Source organism: Pipistrellus hanaki (genome assembly GCF_964339955.1).
Source record: "Pipistrellus hanaki genome assembly, chromosome: 3".
Taxonomy (NCBI): domain Eukaryota; kingdom Metazoa; phylum Chordata; class Mammalia; order Chiroptera; family Vespertilionidae; genus Pipistrellus; species Pipistrellus hanaki.
Window position 1 is genome coordinate 189,304,004 of NC_140505.1, and position 19,226 is coordinate 189,323,229.

The window sequence follows — 19,226 nt, forward strand, 5'->3', positions numbered from 1 at the left end:
CTCTGTAAAAAAATCAATAAAATATGTTTTTAAAAACTTTTAAAAAATAAAGAATACCTTTCAGTGTTTCATATAATGCTGTTTTGGTGTTGATGAACTCCTTTAGCTTTTTCTTATCTGTGAAGCTCTATATCTGACCTTCAATTCTGAATGATAGCTTTGCTGGGAAGAGTAATTTTGGTTGTAGGTTCTTGCTATTCATCACCTTGAATATTTCTTGCCATTCCCATCTGGCCTGCATGGTTTCTGTTGAGAAATCAGCTGACAGTCATATGGGTGCTCCTTTATAGGAACTAACTGCTTTCCTCTTGCTCCTTTTAATATTCTCTCTTTGTCTTTTGCTCTTGGAATTTTAATTATGATGTGTCTTGGTGTGGTCCTCTTGGGATTCCTTTTGTTTGGGGTTCTTTGCGTTTCCTGGACTTGTAAGACTATTTCTTTCACCAAGTGGGGAAAGTTTTCGGTCATTATTTCTTCAAATAGGTTTTCAGTATCGTGCTCTCTCTCTTCTTCTGGCACCCCGGTAATTCTGATGTTGCTATGCTTGAAGTTGTCCCAGAGACTCCTTACACTACCTTAATATTTTTGGATTCTTTTTTCTTTTTGCTTTTCTGGTTGGGAGTTTTTTGCTTCTTTGTTTTCAAATCTTTGACTTGATTCTTGTGTTCCTCTAGTCTGCTGTTGGGTCCCTGTATATTATTTTTTATTTTAGTCAGTGTATGTTTAATTTCTAGATGGTCTTTTTTCATATCCTTGAGGGTCTCGCTAAATTTATCAGCCTTTTCTAGGAAATTCTTGAAAAACCTTATAACCGTGATTTTGAACTCTATATCCAGTTGTTTGTTTTCCTCCACTTCTTTCATTTGTGATCTGTTTCTTTGTCTCCGTATTTTTGCTGCTTCCCTGAGTTGGTAGGGTAGCTTTGTGTGCTAGGTGTCCTATAGGGCCCAGTGGCTCGGCCTCCCCAGTTACCTGAGGTGGACACTCTTGGTGCACTCCTTTGTGGACTGTGTGTACAGCCTTGTTGTAGTTAAGTTTTGATTGTTGTTGATATCACTGGGAGGAACTGACCTCCAGGCCAATTGGCTATGAGGATCAGCTGTGTCTATGCCAGGAGAACTTCTGTGCTGGAGACAGTCTTATAAGATAAGACTTGCAAAATTGCAAAAGCCTTTGTGCTCAGTTTGGATGGGCTGAGCAGACAGTCTTGGTTTCCCGCCAGCCCTGCCCTATGATGCCCCTGGGTCTCAGTGTCCCTCGGTAATCGCTGCAAGCACCTCTAAGAGTAAGCCACCCTCGGGTTTCGCCCTCTGCCAAACAGTCCAGTTTCTCCCCCAGTGAATCTGTATTTCCAGATTCTCGCCCGGAACTGGAGTTCAGCATAGTGGGCGAGCTTCCGTTTCCCACCTGCTGGAGAAAGCCAGTGGCATTCGTTAGAAAGTCCTCTCTTCGCGCACTTGCGCACACACCTCCAGATTCTGCCTGTCCCGGCTCCCGAGTTTCCGCCTGACAGTCAAGATCCCCCCACCCCCGTATAACCCTGCATCCCCAGGGTCTCGCCCGGAACTGGGGTTCAGTGCAGTCAGGAGCCTCTGTCTCCCTCCCGCTAGATAAGGCCAGCAAGGCACTCAGCTGCCCGCGCGCATGTGTCTCCATACCTGAGTCTCAATGTGCTTTCCTTCTAGTTGTAGGATTTCCACTCAGCCAGCTTTCCTGTGTTTCTGAATGATGTTCGTTTTGTCTTTAGTTGTAGTTTTGAAATTATTGTGCAAGGCACCAGTTTAAGTGTTTACCTATGCTGCCATCTTTGTTTCTTGAGTTTCATTTTCTTCATAACCTCTCTAACACTTGTTATTACTTGTCCTGTTGGTAAAAGCCATTCTAACAGGTGTATCTAATTTAGGGTCTATTTGCATTTCCCTCATAGCTGGTGAAGCTGAGCATCTTTTCATACATCTGTTGGCCATTTGTATGTCATCTTGGGAGTAGTGTCTGTTCAGGTCCTCTGCTCATTTTTTAATTGAATGGTTTCATCCTCAGTCAGGGTGCATACGGGAGGCAAATGAGCGGTTTTTTTCTCTCTTTCTCTCTCTCTCTCTATCTCTCTCTCTATCTCTCTATCTTTCTCTCCCTCTCCCCTTCTCCCTCTCCCCCTCTCCCCCTCTGCCTTCCCCTCTCCTTCTCCCCCCCCCCCCCCTTCTCTCTCTCTCTCTTCCAAAACCAATAAAAACATATCCAGGGGCGAGGATTTAAGAAAAAAGCGATATGCATTTTATTCCCTGTGTAGGTTGTATCTCCACCATCACAGTCAAGTACCGAGCAGTTCCAAACCACCAGGGTCCTTGGTGTGCCCCCCCCCCCTTTTTTTAAAACATATTTTATTGATTTTTTACAGAGAAGAAGGGAGAGGGATAGAGAGTTAGAAACATTGATCAGCTGCCTCCTGCACACTCCCCACTGGGGATGTGCCCACAACCAAGGTACATGCCCTTGGCCGGAATCGAATCTGGGACCTTTCAGTCCACAAGCCGACGCTCTGTCCACTGAGCCAAACCGGTTTCGGCTTGGTGTGGCCCTTTTAACTGCTCCGACCTTTCTCCCGCCCGGTACGTCACACATCCCCAACCCCTGTAACCACTAATCAGTTTCTGTTTCTAAAATTGTGTTATTTCCAAATGTTTGGCTAAACATAACACTCGGCCTTTGGGAATTAGCTTTTTTCTTTGTCAGCGTAATTCCCTGTAGCGTCCTCCAGCTGTGTGCTTCGGTGGTGTGTTGGTGTACTCCTTTTTATTGCCGAGGAGTGTGCTACGGTCTATGGACCCACGGTCTGTTTATCTAGGCTGATTTCTATAGTGCTTTCCCTCATTTCATTCCCAATAATCTCTCTAGGAGCTTAATTATTCATTTCAAAGAGCCCTCCTCCCACCTCTTTTCCTCCTGTTTAACCTCTCCCTCTTCCTCCTCCGTTCCTCCTCCTTTCCTCCAGCTCAGAGTGTGGCTGACCTCCCCCAGCAGGGCTTCTTCTCTGTGTCCTTGTTCCTGTGGAGCTCTGGGTCGGCCCAGCACAGTGACCTGGATAGGCAGGCACTTCATCTCGGGCTGAGCTGAGCTAAACGTGCACACATGCAGCCCAGAGGGACTCTGCCCAGTCTGCCTCCTTCACCTGCTCGCTCACCTGCAGCCACCTCTGAGCAGCCCACCCAGGTGCTGGCTGCTCCCCCCCCCCCCCCCCCCCCCCCGTGGCTTCATGCTTCATACTTGGCTGTTCTCATCTCTTTGGCGTGGTCACCAGCCAGCCGCACATCCCTGCCTCTTCCTCTTCCTCCTAAAGCCTCTGTCCTGGCTCCCTTTCACCCATCTCGGACCTGTGGTGACTCTGCTCTCCAGGTTGGCGTCCCGGCAGGGGCTGCCAGCAGTGACCATCCTCTCCTCTCAGCTCTGCACGCTCGTCATTCTATTGAGGAACCAAGCCAGCGTCCCGCGTGTGCGGTCTCGCTCAGGCAGTGGTGTCATGTTTCCGTGGAGGCTCACCTGCAAGCAAACCTGTCCTCCGGGTCCTCGCCCCCTCCCCTGCCTGTAGGACTTCCTGAGTTTGGGGTCTCTGCTGTCCTCGCAGAGGCTTGCTTATAGCTTCTTAGGTCTTCCCGTTGTTCCTGCTCGGCTTGATGGAAGTCACCTTTCCCAGGAGTGATCCCCCTCAGGGGCATCTGCAGGGGCGGGCTGGCCCCTTGCTTACAGGTGTTTGGCTTCAGGTGATCGTGTTCCTGAAGAGGAAGGACACGTTCATCAGCCTGGTCCTGAAGCACATCGGCACCTCGGCCCTCATGGACCTGCTGCTTCGCCTGGTCAGCTGTGTGGAGCCAGCTGGGCTCCGGCAGGAAGTCCTGCAGGTGAGTGTGTGGCCCTGCTCTCAGCCAGTCCCTCCGGCGTGTCTGCAGATTCCTGATGGTGGTCGTGGCTTGCACAGTGAAGGGGCTCAGCACTGGCGTGCTGGGCACTCCCTGCTTCCCAGGCCGCATGTTGCCTCCCCTGGGGCCATCGGGCTCCGGTCAGGGCTGGGCTGGACTCTGCACCTTTTCCATTGTCCTTTCTCCGTCCATTCAGAAGCAAGAGCAGGACGTTCCTTCTCCCCCCTCCTCTCCAGCCTCTGCTCAGTGACCAAGAAGAACCCCAACTTTCCTTACCTCCCGCCCCACCCCTCGGCCTCAGGCAGGACCTCCTGTGGCTCTGTGCCCTGCAGACTGGAGAAAGGCAGAGCCAGGCAGGGAAAGGCAGAGACCGCGGTCCTGTCGGTTGTCCTGCAGTGTGTGCCCGTGTCTGTCCTGAGGTGCTTACGGCCGTAGCTCCCTCAGGGCTTTCCCAGAAACGGGGGGAGAAGAGGGTTTCCCAGCCCAGAGAGGCAGGAGGTCAGTGCTGGCAGTGTGTCCCTGGTGCCTGGTGGGTGTGGTTGCCGTGCAGTTTAAAGTAGGATAAACCATTGGTCCTCCTCGCCCATGTCCCAGCCCCTGGAATCCGTGACTGCTCATCAGGGTGGCAGGGCTCAGTCCTAGGCTAATAGTCCGGCCTGGGTGAGCCTCCCACTAAGACCAGCCATAGCCCATGCCCTTAGTGGGCGCAGCATCACGTCTGCTGTTCTGAGCTGGAAGGAAGGCTCCCTGCGCAGTCCTGGGCGCAGATCATCCGTCTGCCCTTGAACCCCCCAGTGCCCAGCATGTCAGCCCTGGAGGGCTCCTGTGGCCTCACCAGGGTCCTGGTGCTCCTGGGCACCCAGGGTCACGGGTTCCCTTCCGGGTCAGGCTCCTACCCGGGTCGGGGGTTCAATCCTCAGGGCACATACTGGAGGTAATCGATAGATGTTTCTCTCTTCCTTTCTCTCTAAAAAAAAGACATGCCCTTGGATGAGGATTAAAAGAAAAAGGAAAAAGCAGCAGCTGCTGCACTGGGAGGGGTGGTGCTCGGGTGCTCCAGGCAGAGCTGGCATGTGCGCGTCCACCCGTTAGGACGCGGCCGGCGCTTCCTCCCCATGAACGCAGGTCGCTCCAGAATCAGGCCACTGCCTGTTCTCTCTGGGCCTGGGGCACGTGCTGGGCAAAGAGCCTGTGTCTGCATATGCTGGCATGTGCACGCCACATTGGTGCGTGTGTAGGTTGTGCGTGGCGTTCCACACGCAGAGATTCCCGTGTGGTTAGACGTGACAGAGCTGTCACATCCTCCTTTCCCTTCCAGTGGCTCAGTGAAGAGAGGATCATCCAGAGACTCGTGGAGTTGATCCACCCCCGGGAGGATGAAGACGTGAGTACACGTCCACACCTCGGGCCGGGGGGCAGCGCCCGCTGCTGCGTCCGAGGGGCAGGGCGGCCTTTCCGCCCAGGAGGGCCGGGGCACATCTCTGTCCATCTGTCAAGCACTGACTCGGAGACTTTGTTACTGATGAGTAACGCGCACGCATTATAGAGCTGCTCGCACAGAACTGTGTGTGTTTCCTATGCTTGAGTAACACATTGCCCCAAAACTCATTTGCTCACAACAGCAAGTAATTTTTATCCCTGTCTCTGTGGGTCAGTGATGTGGACACAGCCTAGCGGCCCTCTGCCCAGGGCTCGCCCGGGGGAGGAGGCTTGCTCACAGGGTCACCGGTGCCTCGGTCACTGGGCTGTCTGCAGGACTCGGGTCCTTGGGGCCTCTCCACAGGGCAGCCCGCAGTGTGGCTCGGCTTCCCGCGGGGAGAGCAGGCGGGAGAGGCTCCTCAGACTCTCCTCTCAGCGAGAGGCTCTGCTGCGCTCTGCTCCCTGCAGGGGAGCGTCTGGTTCTGGCTGTGCTCAAGGCCGGGTTGGAGGGGAGAGCTCTGGCCGAAAGTTCTCCTGCCAGGGAGAGGCATGGGGGTGCCAATGGAGTCTGTCCCGTCACCCCCCAAGGGTGTCTGCGCCGATGCCCCTGAGCGTGAGCGTTGGGGCTGACGGGCCTGTCCACGGACCACAGGGCCTACCTGGCTGCTCCCATTTCTCCCCATCCTTCAGCCGAGTGTCCTGATGCCCTGACAAGGGGCCAGGCTGCACGTCTAACCGTGTCCACTGCCCTGAGTAAACCCCGTGACCCACAAGTGCCCTGGGTCAGTTCTACACATCCCCGCGGTCACGTTTCCCTCAAAAGTCGAGTCCTTTGTGTCTGTTTTCACGGGACTCCTCTGAGTAACAGGAGCTCCTTGTTAGGGTAAAAGACGGGACCCGGGAGGTGGTCCCCTCTGCAGCGTAGCTCGCCGTGGTCCGAGGGGCAGGCGCCCTGCGAGCCAGTGGAGCATAGAGAGCCCGGGGACTCGTACCTGCCTCAGAGCCCGCGCGCCAGGAGCCCTCCCCGGGCCAGGCAGTCTAGTGCGCCCTGACAGTGGGAAGCAGGGCAGACACCGCGGGAGTGACCTGGTTTAGAGCGTGTCCCAGCTTCCAGAAGACGAGCAGCGGGCTCTGTCCGCCGGCAGGTGCTGACGCGGCCCCTGGCTCTGACGGGCGCCGTGTCCCTGTCTTTGCAGAGGCAGTCCAACGCTTCCCAGACGCTCTGTGACATCGTCCGGCTGGGCAGGGAGCAGGGTGGCCAGCTGCCCGAGGCCCTGGAGCCGGACCCCCTCCTCGCAGTGCTGGAGTCGTGAGTGCTGCGGGCCAGTGGGATGCTGGCGGGCGCTGGTGGGGTGGGGTCTCTGAGTTAGGGTGCCCTGGAAGCAGGTTCGGACTCGGAGGAGCTGGCTGTGCCATGCTCCCCGGACCCAGCGCTAAGCCCGGGGCCTGTTTCCCCGGGGAGGACTCCAGGCAGGTGCCTGAGTGCAGGCCGGCAGGGCGCCCCTCCACGGGAGGCGGGGGAGGGAGGCGTGCTGTCTGCTCTGCTCCAGGCAGTGACCGTGTGTGACAGGCAGGACTGTGTGGAGCAGCTTCTGAGGAACATGTTTGACGGGGACCAGACGGAGAGCTGCCTCGTCAGCGGGACGCAGGTGCTGCTGACCTTGCTGGAAGCCAGGCGGGCTGGGTGAGTGCCTCGTGGGGAAGCATCGCCCTCACTGGGCGCCACCCTCCCGCAGGCGTTCGAGTGTGGGGAAGTTCTCTCGAGGCCTCAGGCAGCCACCAACCTCTTGAGACGAGGGTGGGGGGATGGTGGGCAGGGGAGGGAGCTGCACGGAGCCGGGCTGTCCCGTCTCCATCTGCTTCCTCATCCACAGGACAGAGGGCCTGGTGGACGCCTTTTCTCAGGGATTGGAGAGGCTGTGCCCCATCAGCCGCAGCGTCCTGCACGGCATCGAGCCCAGGCTGAAGGACTTCCACCAGCTCCTGCTCCACCCGCCAAAGGTACAGGACCTCAGACAGCAGAGCGCCCCAGGTGACGCGGACGCGTGGACACGCTCCCTGCTGTTCCCTGACCTGCTGAGGACCAGGCGGTGCCAGCGCCTGTTCGGACCCCCTGCTGCATGTCCGTCTGCACGGGGACTGGGGATGGGCCTTTTGCAGCCCCCTGATGACTTGTATTCTGAAATCGGGGTCGTCTGAGAGCCCACATTCACCCTCCGCCTGGCCTCTGCGCTAGGGCACCCAGCCAAGGGCCAGGGATCCCAGAGGAGGCCCCTTGCTCAGCTCAGCAGCTCTAGGGGGTGCTGGAGTCACGCTGAGGAGACTCGTTCTCTCACTGTCCCCCAGGCTGCCTCCCCCGCCAGAAAGTAAGCTTCACCGAGGTAGAGGTTCTGGAACATTCTGTTAGCAGAAAGGTGGCTATGTGACGCTGCATGTGCGGGATCAGAGAAGACCCGTGTGCAGCCTCCTAAGAGTTTCCAGGTGGCCCTGAGAGCGCTGGTCCTGCCTCGCACCCCGGTCTCACACTCCAGGGTGCTGACCCCTGTAGCTTGGGGAGCCTCTGGGTGCAGACCCCACACTCACTCTGATGCCTCCTTCCCTCTCCAGCCAGTGCTCTCTCGAGGAAGGCCTCCTCTTCCCTCCCCGAGCTGTGCCCTAGTGTGGACCCCAGCCAGGCCCTTGAGCAGTGGTCACGCGGGCTGCCAGGGTCAGTGAGTGCTCTGTGTTTGCAGAAAGCCGCAATTCTGACCACCATCGGCGTGCTGGAGGAGCCCCTCGGGAACGCCCGCCTGCACGGCGCCCGCCTCATGGCCGCCCTGCTGCACACCAACACGCCCAGCATCAACCAGGAGCTCTGCCGGCTCAACACCATGGGCTTGCTGCTGGTGAGCGGCCCGCTCCTCCTCCCTCCCCCACGCGGCAGTGGGCAGGCTAGGCAGGTGCCCGGGCAGGCCCCGCAGGCAGGCATCTGGACCTCAGCCCAGGGGGTGGGCCTCGGGAAGCTCTGGTTTGGTCCTGAGACAGGCCCAGGCTGACCACAGCCTGAGCGAAGTTGGGACAGCCCGGCTTCGATGCAGCTCATGGAGATTGCCCTGCGAGCAGAGGCTGGTGTCTGTCTTTCTGAGGGAGGGTTAAGAAGGTCACTCACTTCCAGATTGCTGCTCGATGGAGGACTTTGGTTTTAGCCCTTCAGCACAGAGCATCCTAGAGGAGCAGCTGCTCGCTCTCCACAGGGCACCCCAGCACTTCCTGTCAGAGCCTGGGGGAGCCTGGGTGTCTGAGGAGAGGGCCCGCCAGGCAGAGGGGTGCTGAGGCGGGGGCATGATCTGCGGGCACCACAGGCAGATGCGTCCCCAGCGGCTCTCGGGCCTCTGCTCCCAGAGGAGCCAGCCTGGGAGCTGGGCCTGGAGTACCGGCCTCTCCAGGTTCTTCCCGATGTGGAAACCCCGGAGGGTAACGAAGGACTTCCTTTTCCTCTCCTAAACATCGTTTTCTCTTCCCCACCTCTTTTTATCTTTGCTGTAGTAAACAAACACATAAACATTTACCAGCTTAATAATTTTAAGGGTTCCAATTCAGTAGCATTAAGTACATTCACAGTTTATATGACCACCCCACTGTGTATCTGCAGAACTTTGTTATCTTCAAACAAGCACTGACATGAGGCAGTCTGTCCCCCAGGCCCTCCCACAGCCCCTCTGTGTGAGGTGGGCTCTGCGGGCCGGTGGAAGTGGCATCGCCGTGGTGGCCCTTTGTGTCTTGCGTGTTGCACTGAGCACATTGTCTGCGGGGTTCGTTCCTCCCTGCTGCGGCAGGAACCAGACGTCTGTCCTTTTATGGCGGAATCGCCTCCCCTTGTAGACAGCTTTGTCCATTCTCTTCGTTGATGGATGTGTGAGTTGCTTTCCCCTTCAGCTCTTTTATTTATTTTATTTTTATTGACTTTAGAGAGAGGAAGAGAGTCAGAAACATCAGTGATGAGAGAGAATCATCTTGCAAGACCCCTACTGGGGATCAAACCCACAATCCAGGCATGTGCCTGTGACCGGAATCTAACCTGGGACCCTTCCGTCCCCAGACCAATGCTCTATCCATTGAGCCACACCGGCTAGAGCCCCTTTGGCTGCTTTGAATGAAGCTGCTATAAACATGGACGTGCAGGTTCCTGTGTGAGTCCAGCTTCCCTCTGGGAAACGTGTCCCGACGTGGGGCCGAGGGTCACGTTGTGCTGTGGCCGCGCTCCGAGGGTCACGTTGTGCTGTGGCCGTGCTGTGGCCGCTTTCCCACACGGCCGCCTGTTTCCTCCGCTGGCCGCGCAGGTGCCGCCTCCGCGTCCTCCCCGACGGGATTCCGTTTTCTGTAAAAGTGGCCGTCGCGATGGCTGGGAGGCGGTGTCTCGTGGTGGCTTTGATTTGCGTTTCCCTCATGGTTGGTGATGCTGAGCACCTGGTCATGTGCTTCTGTTCGCCATTTGTGTCTTTCCTTTGAACAGCTGTCCAGTCCTTTGCCCATTTTTGAGTCAGGTGGTTCTTTTGATGGTTGTTGAGTTATAGGAGTTCTTGATATATTATGGATTAAGGTTTTTAAATGGATTCTTCTCAATTCTGTGGGTTATCTTTTCATTCCATTTACACACACAAGTTTTTAATTTTAATGAAGTTCAATTTACCTATTGGTGTCATATCCAAGAAATCATTGCCAAATCCACTGTCATGCCACTGACTCCTTGTTTTCTTAAGAGTTTTATGATTTTAGCTCTGTCAGGTCTTCGATGCACTGTGAATTACTTTGTAAATGCCGTCTCCGGGAGGGTTCAGCTTCGTGCCTCTGCCCGTGCATGTCCATTCCCGGCACTGTCCCACTGAACGGCGTGGCATCCTGTGGGAAATCAGGTGGCCATTTATGGGAGTTTATTTCTTGACTCTCAATTCTCTTGCCTTGGTCTCCATGTCTATCCTCACGCCAGGACTACCTGCTGCTGTGAAGTGAAGTGTGAGTCCAACTTTTTTTTGGGTCAAGATTGTTTTCTTTTGGGGATCCTTTGTGATTCCCTATGAATATTAGGATGCATTTTTCTATTTCTCAAAAAAAAAAAAAAAAAAAAGAGGGGGAAAAAAGCCGCTGAGTGGCATTTGAAGAGACCTTCCTGAGTGTGGATCACTTTGGTGATGGTGTCAGCCTCCTGCCTGACCTGCGCCTTCTCAGCGACTCGGGTCTGCGCTCCTTGGCCGTGTGCACGTCCCTCTCCTCCTGGGCTCGCTCATTCCTGAGTGTGTTCTGTTTTGGGGTACAGTTGAAAATGGAATTATTGTGGAGACCCGTTTGGCTCAGTGGATAGAGCGTCAGCCTGCGGACTGAAAGGTCCCAGGTTCGATTCCGGTCAAGGGCATGTACCTTGGTTGCGGCACATCCCCTGCAAGGGGTGTGCAGGAGGCAGCTGATCAGTGTTTCTCTCTCATTGATGTTTCTAGCATTCTATCCCTCTCTTTTCCTCTCTGTAAAAAAAAAAAATCAATAAAATATATTTAAAAACAAACAAACTATGGGATAAAGAGAAAGGCTAGAAGGAGTTAAGCTTCTAATTTGCAGACAAAAGATTGGCCCTCAGGCATGTTCAGGTGCCTCTGCTTGGGCTCCGCAGAGGGAGGCTCTGGGGCGCCACCTCACCTGCCCCTGCCACGGCCCCTCCCTGCCTGTCCCCAGGACCTGTTTTTCAAGTACACCTGGAATAACTTTCTGCACCTCCAAGTGGAACTGTGCGTGGCTGCGATTCTCTCCCACGCCCCCCGGGAGGACAGTGCTGAAGCCGGTGGCCCCGAGAGTGGGGACTCGGAGAGCCCGCTGCCTGCTGCCAGCCACGCCGAGAGCACGATGGTGACCCACGTGAGTCCAGCCAGGCGCCGCGTGGCGCCACGTGCTGAGCCCGCCACACCGCCTGAGGCCTCCCCCCTGCGTTTTCTTTTCTGGTCCTCACGTGACCTGGGTGAGCTGCCCTCCTTTTGACCTTGAGAGAGGAAATCGCAGAAAGAGGGCATGAGAAAACATCCCGGGGTTTGGGGTCCTTTGAGTCCACGTGTGTCATCCTCGACGGGACGCATCTCTCCGTTCCATCTCCCCCGGGAGCGCTTCCCACGATGCTCCCCTCCAGGCCACTGCTTGCTTGCCTGCTAAGCCCACTCGGCTCATGGAGGGTGGAGGGGAGCACGCAGCCCCTCGGACCCTGACCAATCAGCCTGTCCCCCCAGCTATTCCAGAAGTGCTGCCTGGTCCAGAGGATCCTGGAGGCCTGGGAGGCCAATGACCACACACAGTAAGAACCACGGGGGCTGGAGAGTGTGTGCCAGGCCCAGTGGCCCCGGGGCTCCAGAGGAGGTTGGGCTTCCAGAGGGGCTTCTGCTGCTGCCGACACCGCTGCCAGGGAGGTCGGGGCTGCGCTGACACGAGCCAGGCACCCGGCCTGGAGGGCTCCTTCCCCTCAGGCTCCACCAGCCTGGCTCCCGGACCTCCTCCACCCTTTCCTCTGCCCACAGTGTGTCCCAACCCCCCCCCCCCTTCCCCATCCCAGCCCCTGCCACTTCTACCACTGAGCCCTTGGGCCCTCAGAAGAGTGTCCAGGCACTTCCTGCTCCCTCCCTGCCCCGTGCGGCCTCTGTGAGCAGCTGGGCTCTTTCTGGAACAGATGCTGACACTTCTGCCTGAAATTCCTGCCGCCCAGGTCCCAGGGAGGGTCCAGTGCGGCAGCCCTCCCTCTGCCCTGCCCTCTGTCCTGCCCGCTAGCCTGGGGGTGCCTCCCTCCCGGCCTATCCCTCATTTGCTCTTACTGAACCCAAATGTCCGTGCAGCCACAGCCTGGCGACTTCCCCATTGTCTGGTCTGCGTGTGTGTGTGTGTGTGTGTGTGTGTGTGTGTGTACAGCACCTCCCAACGCAGGCGAGCCATGAGGAGGGACTCGGGGTGGTGGGCAAGGCCCAGGCCTGGCAGCTGCCCTCATGCTGCCCTTCGTTCGCTTCCAGGGCAGCAGGTGGCATGAGGCGTGGGAACATGGGCCACCTCACCCGGATCGCCAACGCGGTGGTGCGGAACCTGGAGAGGGGTGCCATGCAGACGCCCGTCAGCGAGGTTATCCAAGGTGAGCCCTGGGCGCACCTGGCTGCCTTGCCTCGCAGGGGTCTTCCCTTGGCTGGGTGTGGGCCCGGTGCTGTTCTGTTGGCAGACGTCTGTTCGCGCTCAGGGCACGCCATGCAGTTCTGAGCCAGGCAGCCCTCCCCGGCCAGGCCTCCCCTCTGCACCCTGGGCTGCTTCCTGCTTGAGAGGCAGGGCCTCGCTCCGGCGGCTGGTGCCCTGACCCTTCCCGCACGTCCTGGCACTGTCAGCGTCTCCGGGAAGGGTTCATGTGGCCTCACTGGGGAGGAGGATGCCAGGCAGACGGAGCAGGGTGTGCCCAGGGTGGGTGGACTGGGAGATGGCTAGGCGGTGGAGTGTGTGAGGGGCGAGTGTGGGGGGGTGTGCAGATGCTGTGAGCCCAGAGGGGGCACGGGGTACTGGCATTCAGTTGTGCTGCAGGGATCATCAGTCAGACCGCAGGCGTGGCCTTGCTGGACCTGGCGTGTCCCCGTGTGGCAGCCCGTGGTCGCGGGCAGATGTGAGCCCAGGAGGTCCCGGAGGAGGGAGGCTGTTCTCTGTCAGTGCCTCGGGCTGGGGTCAGGCCTCCTGGTCCCTCTGTCGCATGATGAGATGGGGCCAGGGAAGGCTCCCCAGGATGGTCCAGGTGGGGAGGCGACAGCAAGTGGAAGCTCTTTGCTGTCATCTTCCCTCGCCGTTTCCGTGGCGTGAACCGGAGGCTCCGACCTCTTCGAAAAGCGGGTGGGGCACGCGGGTTGTGCAGAGGCCGGGCTGTCGGCCGCTTTGTTACAGGAGTTGGCGCTGCGTGTCTGTCAGGGCCCTTGGGGTCCCTTGTGCACCAAGTAAACTCGGGCTCTGACACCCGCCGAGTCGGGCCCTGTGCCTGCCGCACAGGCCGCCTGGGACCTGCAGGGGCTCCCGGGACCAGGCAGCACCTCCCTTGCAGGGCTGCCTGCGGATTGCCGTGGGCGCTGGGAGAGCTTCGTGGAGGAGACGCTGACGGAGACCAACCGCAGGAACGCTGTGGACCTGGTGAGGAGTCTGGTCTGCTCGTGCGTGCATCTGTGGCCGAGCGTGTGGTGCAGCCTCTGCTCTGTGTCCAGACACAGGCCCTCTGACCACAGGCCTGGGCCATCCCCGGGCGTGCCCGAGGCCCCGAGCAGAGCTGCTGTGGCCGCCCAGTCCCATCCCTGTCGTGTCAGGAGGCCCAGTGTGGCCTGAGCGGCCTGTGCCCAGACCCAGGGAGGGCTGCAGGCGGGGAGCAGGTTAGGCACCAGCCCTGGCGCCAGCTCACACCCGCCCTCTGCTGTTGCAGGTAAGCACCCACCTCCACCCCTCGAGTGAGGATGAGGACATGGAGGGCGTGTTCCCTAACGAGCTGTCCCTGCAGCAGGTGCGTGTGGCCAGGCCCTTGTCCGCAGGCCTCGCGGCACTGAGCCTCTGGGCGTCCCGGGGCATCTCGCCAGACTGCCGGGAGAGGGCGAGGGGAGCCATGCTCCTTGCGCCTGGCCCTGCCCCTCGCCCTGTGATGAGGGGAGCCTCCCCCAGGCCACTTACATGGATGGGCCTTTGGGGACGCGGCAGGCGAATGACAAGTCAAATAGGCTGAGTGGGTGTGGCCGCACGCACACGCGCCCTGTGTGGCCGAGCGGGGGGAGCGAGTCTGAGGCCGTGCCCGCCCCCCAGGCCTTCTCCGAGTACCAGGTCCAGCAGATGACGGCGACGTTCGTGGACCAGTTTGGCTTCAACGACGAGGAGTTTGCAGACCAGGACGACAGCGTCAAGTGAGCCCAGCATGTGCCTGGCTGCCTTCCTCACACACCACAGCCCTGCTTTGTGGCATCACGCCCCTCCCCCAACCCCACCCAGTCCCTCCGGAAGGGTGGAGGTGGGCTCTGCTAGAGGCTGCCCCATTCCTCAGCCGAGCCAGGTGTGAGCTTTGTGGGAGGGGCTGGGCAGAGAGGGTCCCTCACAGCCTGAAGACTCTCAGAGAGGGCAGGTCATCCCCTGTCCAGACCAGATGCGGCAGCCAGGTTCGAGTCCCCAGGCTGCCCCCTCAGAGCCGGGGAGAAAGCAAACGAGCCCGGGGCATGGGCCCCACCCGGGTGACCACACCCCTGGACTGGCCTCGGCGTCGGCCCCACTGCTCTGGGCTACAGACTCCCTCGGCCTCCGGCCAGCCCGACGCGCCCACCGCGCTGCGGCCTTGAGGGGGTCACCCAGGTGCCACGCTCTGAGCGGCGGCGTTCTCCTTCCAGCGCTCCCTTCGACAGGATCGCAGAGATCAACTTCCACATCGACGCCGACGAGGACAGCGTGAGTCTCCTGTCTGCGGGCGGTGGGTGGGCAGCGGGGCGAGCGGCTGCTCCCCGGGAGCCATCCTGTGTGGCTGCGGCCAGGCCTCGGGCTGTGTGAACACGTGGCTCCCACAGCCCAGCGCGGCTCTGTTTGAGGCCTGCTGCGGGGACCACATCCAGCCCTTTGACGACGACGAAGACGACGACATCTGGGAGGACAAGGAGACCCAGTGTGCTGCCCGGGGCCTGGGCAGAGCCAGGTGTGTGCCCGCCCGCCTGCCCTAGCCTCCCCGAGGGACACAGGCCCTGCCCCGCCCGGTCGTGCTGTCCCCCTGAGCTGACTGTGCTCCCCCCAGGTTTGGGGGCCCGCCCGCCGCAGAGAGCTGCCCGGAGAACGGCCTGGCGTGTGGAGACCGGGAAGGGGCGGAAGCCAACGGGGATGTGGCTCCCGCAGAGGCTCCTCAGGCCGCTGCCCAAAAGGGCGGTCCTCGTGTGGAAGGTGGTTCGGAAGGTAGGTGCTGGGGTGCAGGGCACAGGTGACGGAGGACTGGGTGCCCTGGCGGGTGCCCCTAGGCGTCTGCCACCTGCCGACCCGTCTGCACTATGGAGTGTGGTCCTGCGGGCTCCCCGTGCCCAGTGACCAGGGCTCGTGCTTGGCCCTCAGCCACACGCCTAGCTGCCCAGTGGGGGCGCCACTGCTGGGTGCCTGCCTGCATCTGGGCTGAGGGCTCTGGTCTCGTCCCCGGCAGGTGCCACGTGGACGGCGTTGGATGAGCCGGCGAGCCCGACCGCTGCCGCCCCTGGAGTGGCGATGGACGTAGGCTCCAGTGTGTGGGCAGCCAGGGCCCCCAGCACCACGGCTCTGGAGGAGAAAGGCTGGGCCAAGTTCCCCGACTTCCAGCCCTTCTGCTGGTGAGGAGGCAGGGAGGGCAGGCGGCGGTCACGCCCAGGTTGGGCAGCGTCTCCCTGCAGGGCCTCAGCCTCGGCTTTGTTCACAGCTCTGAGTCGGGGCCCAGGTGCAGCTCCCCGGTGGACATAGGACCCGGTGATGCCCAGGGCGGCCTGAGCCAGGGCCCAGAGAGAACCGGTGAGTCGGAGCACCTCGGACTTGGGCAGCGGGCAGGTGGAAGGCCTTTGAGCCACCCCTGGAGGGAGGGGCTGCCCCTGCATCTGCCTGTGCCCACCAGGACCCCTGGCAGCCTTCCTCGTGCCTCGCATGCCCTCAGCCACCTCGGGCAGCTGGGGGGCCTGTCCAGGGTGTCTGGCCCTGAGCCCTTTGGACAGACCGGGAAGCCCCAGGCTGTCGAGGTCCACGTTGGGAGGCGTGGCTCTCAGAAGCCACAGGGAGGACAGTTTCTTCATGGGCAGACACTCCTTGGCAGACAGGTTCTGTCCCAAGTTGGAGGCTGAAGCTTTTGTATGCCCACCCGAGTTTGGGGCTCCTCTGCCCTCACCAGTGCCCCCCCACCCCTGTCTTGCAGTTGGCCCCGCCTCCCCGTGTGCCTGGAATGTGTGTGTCTCCAGGGACGCCCCTCTGGTAGCCTCCAGCAGTGACGAGGACGAGCAGAAGGTGGCTGTCGCCTCCGAGGCTATCAGTATGGGTCCCGGCCAGGAGGCCCCCTCACTGCCCACGCCCGTCCCCAGGTGTGCAGGATGGGGTGGTGCAATTGTCCACAGCTCTCCGCTTGCTCAGGAGAAGGTGGACCCTGTGACCCCGCAGAGGTGGCTCTGTGGGAAGGGATGCTTGGGGGTGAGCAGAGGACCTGAGTGTCCCACCTCAGGGACCCGAGAATGGGGCCGCCCCACCCATAGGCCCGCCTTGAAGAGAATGGCCACTGGGGTCGCCTTGGATGGCTGGGAGGGGGTTCAGCTTTTAGCCTGTCTGGTATGTGCCAAGTCCCAGCCACGTGCCCACCTGAACCGGGTGCCTTGGAAATAAATGCCTGCCGCGCTCAGACAGTGGGGGGCTGTTAGGGCTGTGCAGCGGACCTCTGATGGGCGGTGGCCTCCGTGCAAGCTGAGCCCCCACGTGCCCCATCCCTACCCTCAGGGAGAGGCCAGGCTGGCCTGGGGCAGCAGAGTGTTTTGGAGACTAGGGAAGGAGTGCTGGGCAGCCGGGGGGAATGCGGGCAGTGCGATGTGACGTGTGATGTGCGGTCACAGCAGGCGGTGCCGAGTGAGATGGCGCCTTCCCACCCACCCCGGTTCCCACCTGAGGTGGAGCTCTGTGCACCCCATGGTGGGGGTCCTGCTCTGGCTCACAGGAAGTGGGGCGGCGCTTCAGGAACAGAAAAGCAGGCCAGGCAAGGGGCCAAGCCTGGGGCTCCTGCGAGGTTTAGCTCCTTAAAGCAGCACTACAGTTCTTAAACTCCCCGACCTCTCCCCTCCCCACCAGCTATCCTGACAGCGGGTTACGTCTATTCCACATGCTGCCAGCCGCACCTGGCGCAGCCCCACGAGGCCCCTCCGCAGGCTCCCGGGGTCCTTGTGAGGGTGGTGTTGACATGGCGCAGTGGAAGCATGTGCTGGGCGGGTGTGGGCCAGGCTGTCCCTGGGCTAGGTCATGCCCTGGCCCTTTCTAGGTGTGGGAGGGCGAGCTCTGGGCAGACATGGCCTACGGGCTGTCAGGGAAGTGCCAGGACCCAGTGTGGTCCCAGAAATGAGGGTCCCGGGGAGCAAGGTAGGGGCTGCCTGGAGGGAGGGCGGAGGCCTGGGGGCAGGCAGGTTGCTCCGACATGTTGGGAACTCGGGGCAGCCCAGGTCACTGAGCCCACACCTCCCCACAGGGCTGCCAGCACGTTGCCAGGCCCCACCTCCTCTGCACCTGCAGAAGCCACCTCCACCCTGGCGGGGGCTGTCCCCCCCAAGGCAGCCTCCACAGCTGTGAGCAAGGCCAGTCCTGCCCCAGCCCCCACAGGGGTGCTGGCTGTGGCCGTGCCCCCAGGGCCCTTGGTGGCCGTCACAACCACAGCTGCAGCCAGCCCAGCTGTTGCCACAGTGGCTGTTCTGGGGACAGTGACAAAGGACAGGTGAGCAGGCGGGGTTGGGGGAGGGACTGGACAGGGACCCTTGGACCCTTAGGTTCCAAACCCTACTCCTCTCCTGCAGGAAGACGGCTGCCCCACCACCTGCAGGAGCCGCCTCCAATGGCCCGGTGTGATGCTGCCACCCAGGCAGGGCGCGCCCTTAATCGAAAACCTACCTGGTGATGCAATTTGTCTTTTTTAATTTAATTTAATTTTAAAATAAATGCTGCATTGGTAAAGCTGGCAGTTGGACCCAGTCGGACGGCCCAGCTCGCGTCGCTCCTGCCTGACCCCATGCACAGCAATAAGTCTTCAGACGTGCGCTCTGCCTGCCAGAGCCCGGCCACCACTCTGGTGTCACAGGACTGAGGCGTGATGGGCGCGGGCGCCACCGGCTGCCAGCCCGTTTTTACAGATTTTTAAACAACGCAGAGCCGTGTTTGCACTTTGTATCTGGCTGCAGTGAAGGGTCTCCCTGACTCGGGACAGATGTATGTCCAGGCCTGGGCTGGCCACCCAGGTCTTAGCTGCCCAGGGGCCCTGGGAGCTGGCCTTTGAGCCAGGATGCAAAATTTGACTGCCTTAAAAATACCGAGACCCTCACAGCCCGGCAGGGGTAGCCCGGCCCTGGCACTCCGGTGCGTTTGGGCACCTGGCAAGAGCTGGCCATGGGCATGCAGGAGGGGGCATGCAGGAGGGGCGGGGCAGAGACTGGCCCCAGCAGTGCTGGGTGGGTGGGGGCAGTGCCATCGTCCAGGAAGGCCTGTAGATACAGCGTGTGATGCCGAGTCCATTTTTAATGTTCTGCTCTCTGACAGGGCACCCAAACCCCAACGCCCAATAAAGTTGTGTTATTCTTACAACTGCGTCTTGTGAAGCTGCACACCCTGGAGCCCATCCTGGCCAGTGGGGAGGGAGGGGTGCCTGCTGCCCCAGGCCTGCCTGTCAGAGCTGCAGGTCTCCACACCTGAGCAACAAGGAGCAAGAACACATTGAGCTTTTTCTCCTTGTGAAGCAGCCTCTGCCCGCAGCTCACAAGGGCCGCCCCGTCCTCCCTGGCCAGGCGGGTGGGACAGCTGAAGGGCAGTGTCTCCCTCCAGGGTCTGTGCCTGGCTACTGGTCGGGAGGAGGGTCTCCCAGGAAGCCCTGGTGCCACTGCTTTGATGACTTCCAGCTTACGCCCCTGACCCCAGGGAGCAAGCCTCATGACCCCACAACATCCAGGCACAGGACCTCAAGCCTGTCGGTTTCCTGGGTGTTAGAAACGGTCCCGCAGCCGTCAGCATGGCATGGGAGGACCTGGGGGTCCCACCCCTACCCCTGTGCTGGCAGAGGTCCCGCCTGCACCTGTGTCCGCCTCTGCTTATCTTCTTCTCGACAGATGCCACCTCCAGCTAGGCCCTCACACCACCAGCCCCTCTGCAGTGTTCTCTCAGCTCTAACACTCATCC

The 19,226-nt window shown here is 59.9% G+C and overlaps 1 protein-coding gene across 4 annotated transcripts in view; it reads left to right on the top strand.

The window, feature by feature from the left end:
• Positions 1–18,014, top strand: part of PPP6R2 (protein phosphatase 6 regulatory subunit 2) — a 52,648-nt gene extending 34,634 nt beyond the window's left edge. For 3 of the 4 annotated variants that reach the window (XM_084879677.1, XM_084879680.1, XM_084879678.1), the window contains 20 exons: positions 3,756–3,893; positions 5,230–5,295; positions 6,527–6,639; positions 6,901–7,014; positions 7,205–7,331; positions 8,063–8,215; positions 11,034–11,213; positions 11,576–11,640; positions 12,344–12,459; positions 13,399–13,484; positions 13,768–13,845; positions 14,139–14,236; positions 14,711–14,768; positions 14,885–15,009; positions 15,106–15,260; positions 15,499–15,661; positions 15,748–15,836; positions 16,231–16,393; positions 17,536–17,778; positions 17,858–18,014. In XM_084879677.1, coding sequence (XP_084735803.1) covers positions 3,756–3,893; positions 5,230–5,295; positions 6,527–6,639; positions 6,901–7,014; positions 7,205–7,331; positions 8,063–8,215; positions 11,034–11,213; positions 11,576–11,640; positions 12,344–12,459; positions 13,399–13,484; positions 13,768–13,845; positions 14,139–14,236; positions 14,711–14,768; positions 14,885–15,009; positions 15,106–15,260; positions 15,499–15,661; positions 15,748–15,836; positions 16,231–16,393; positions 17,536–17,778; positions 17,858–17,909 — 2,382 coding nt within the window. In that variant the 3' untranslated portion in view covers positions 17,910–18,014. The remainder of the gene's footprint in view (positions 1–3,755; positions 3,894–5,229; positions 5,296–6,526; positions 6,640–6,900; positions 7,015–7,204; positions 7,332–8,062; positions 8,216–11,033; positions 11,214–11,575; positions 11,641–12,343; positions 12,460–13,398; positions 13,485–13,767; positions 13,846–14,138; positions 14,237–14,710; positions 14,769–14,884; positions 15,010–15,105; positions 15,261–15,498; positions 15,662–15,747; positions 15,837–16,230; positions 16,394–17,535; positions 17,779–17,857) is intronic. The other variant, XM_084879679.1, reaches the window with a different exon arrangement.
• Positions 18,015–19,226: the final 1,212 nt, after the last annotated feature.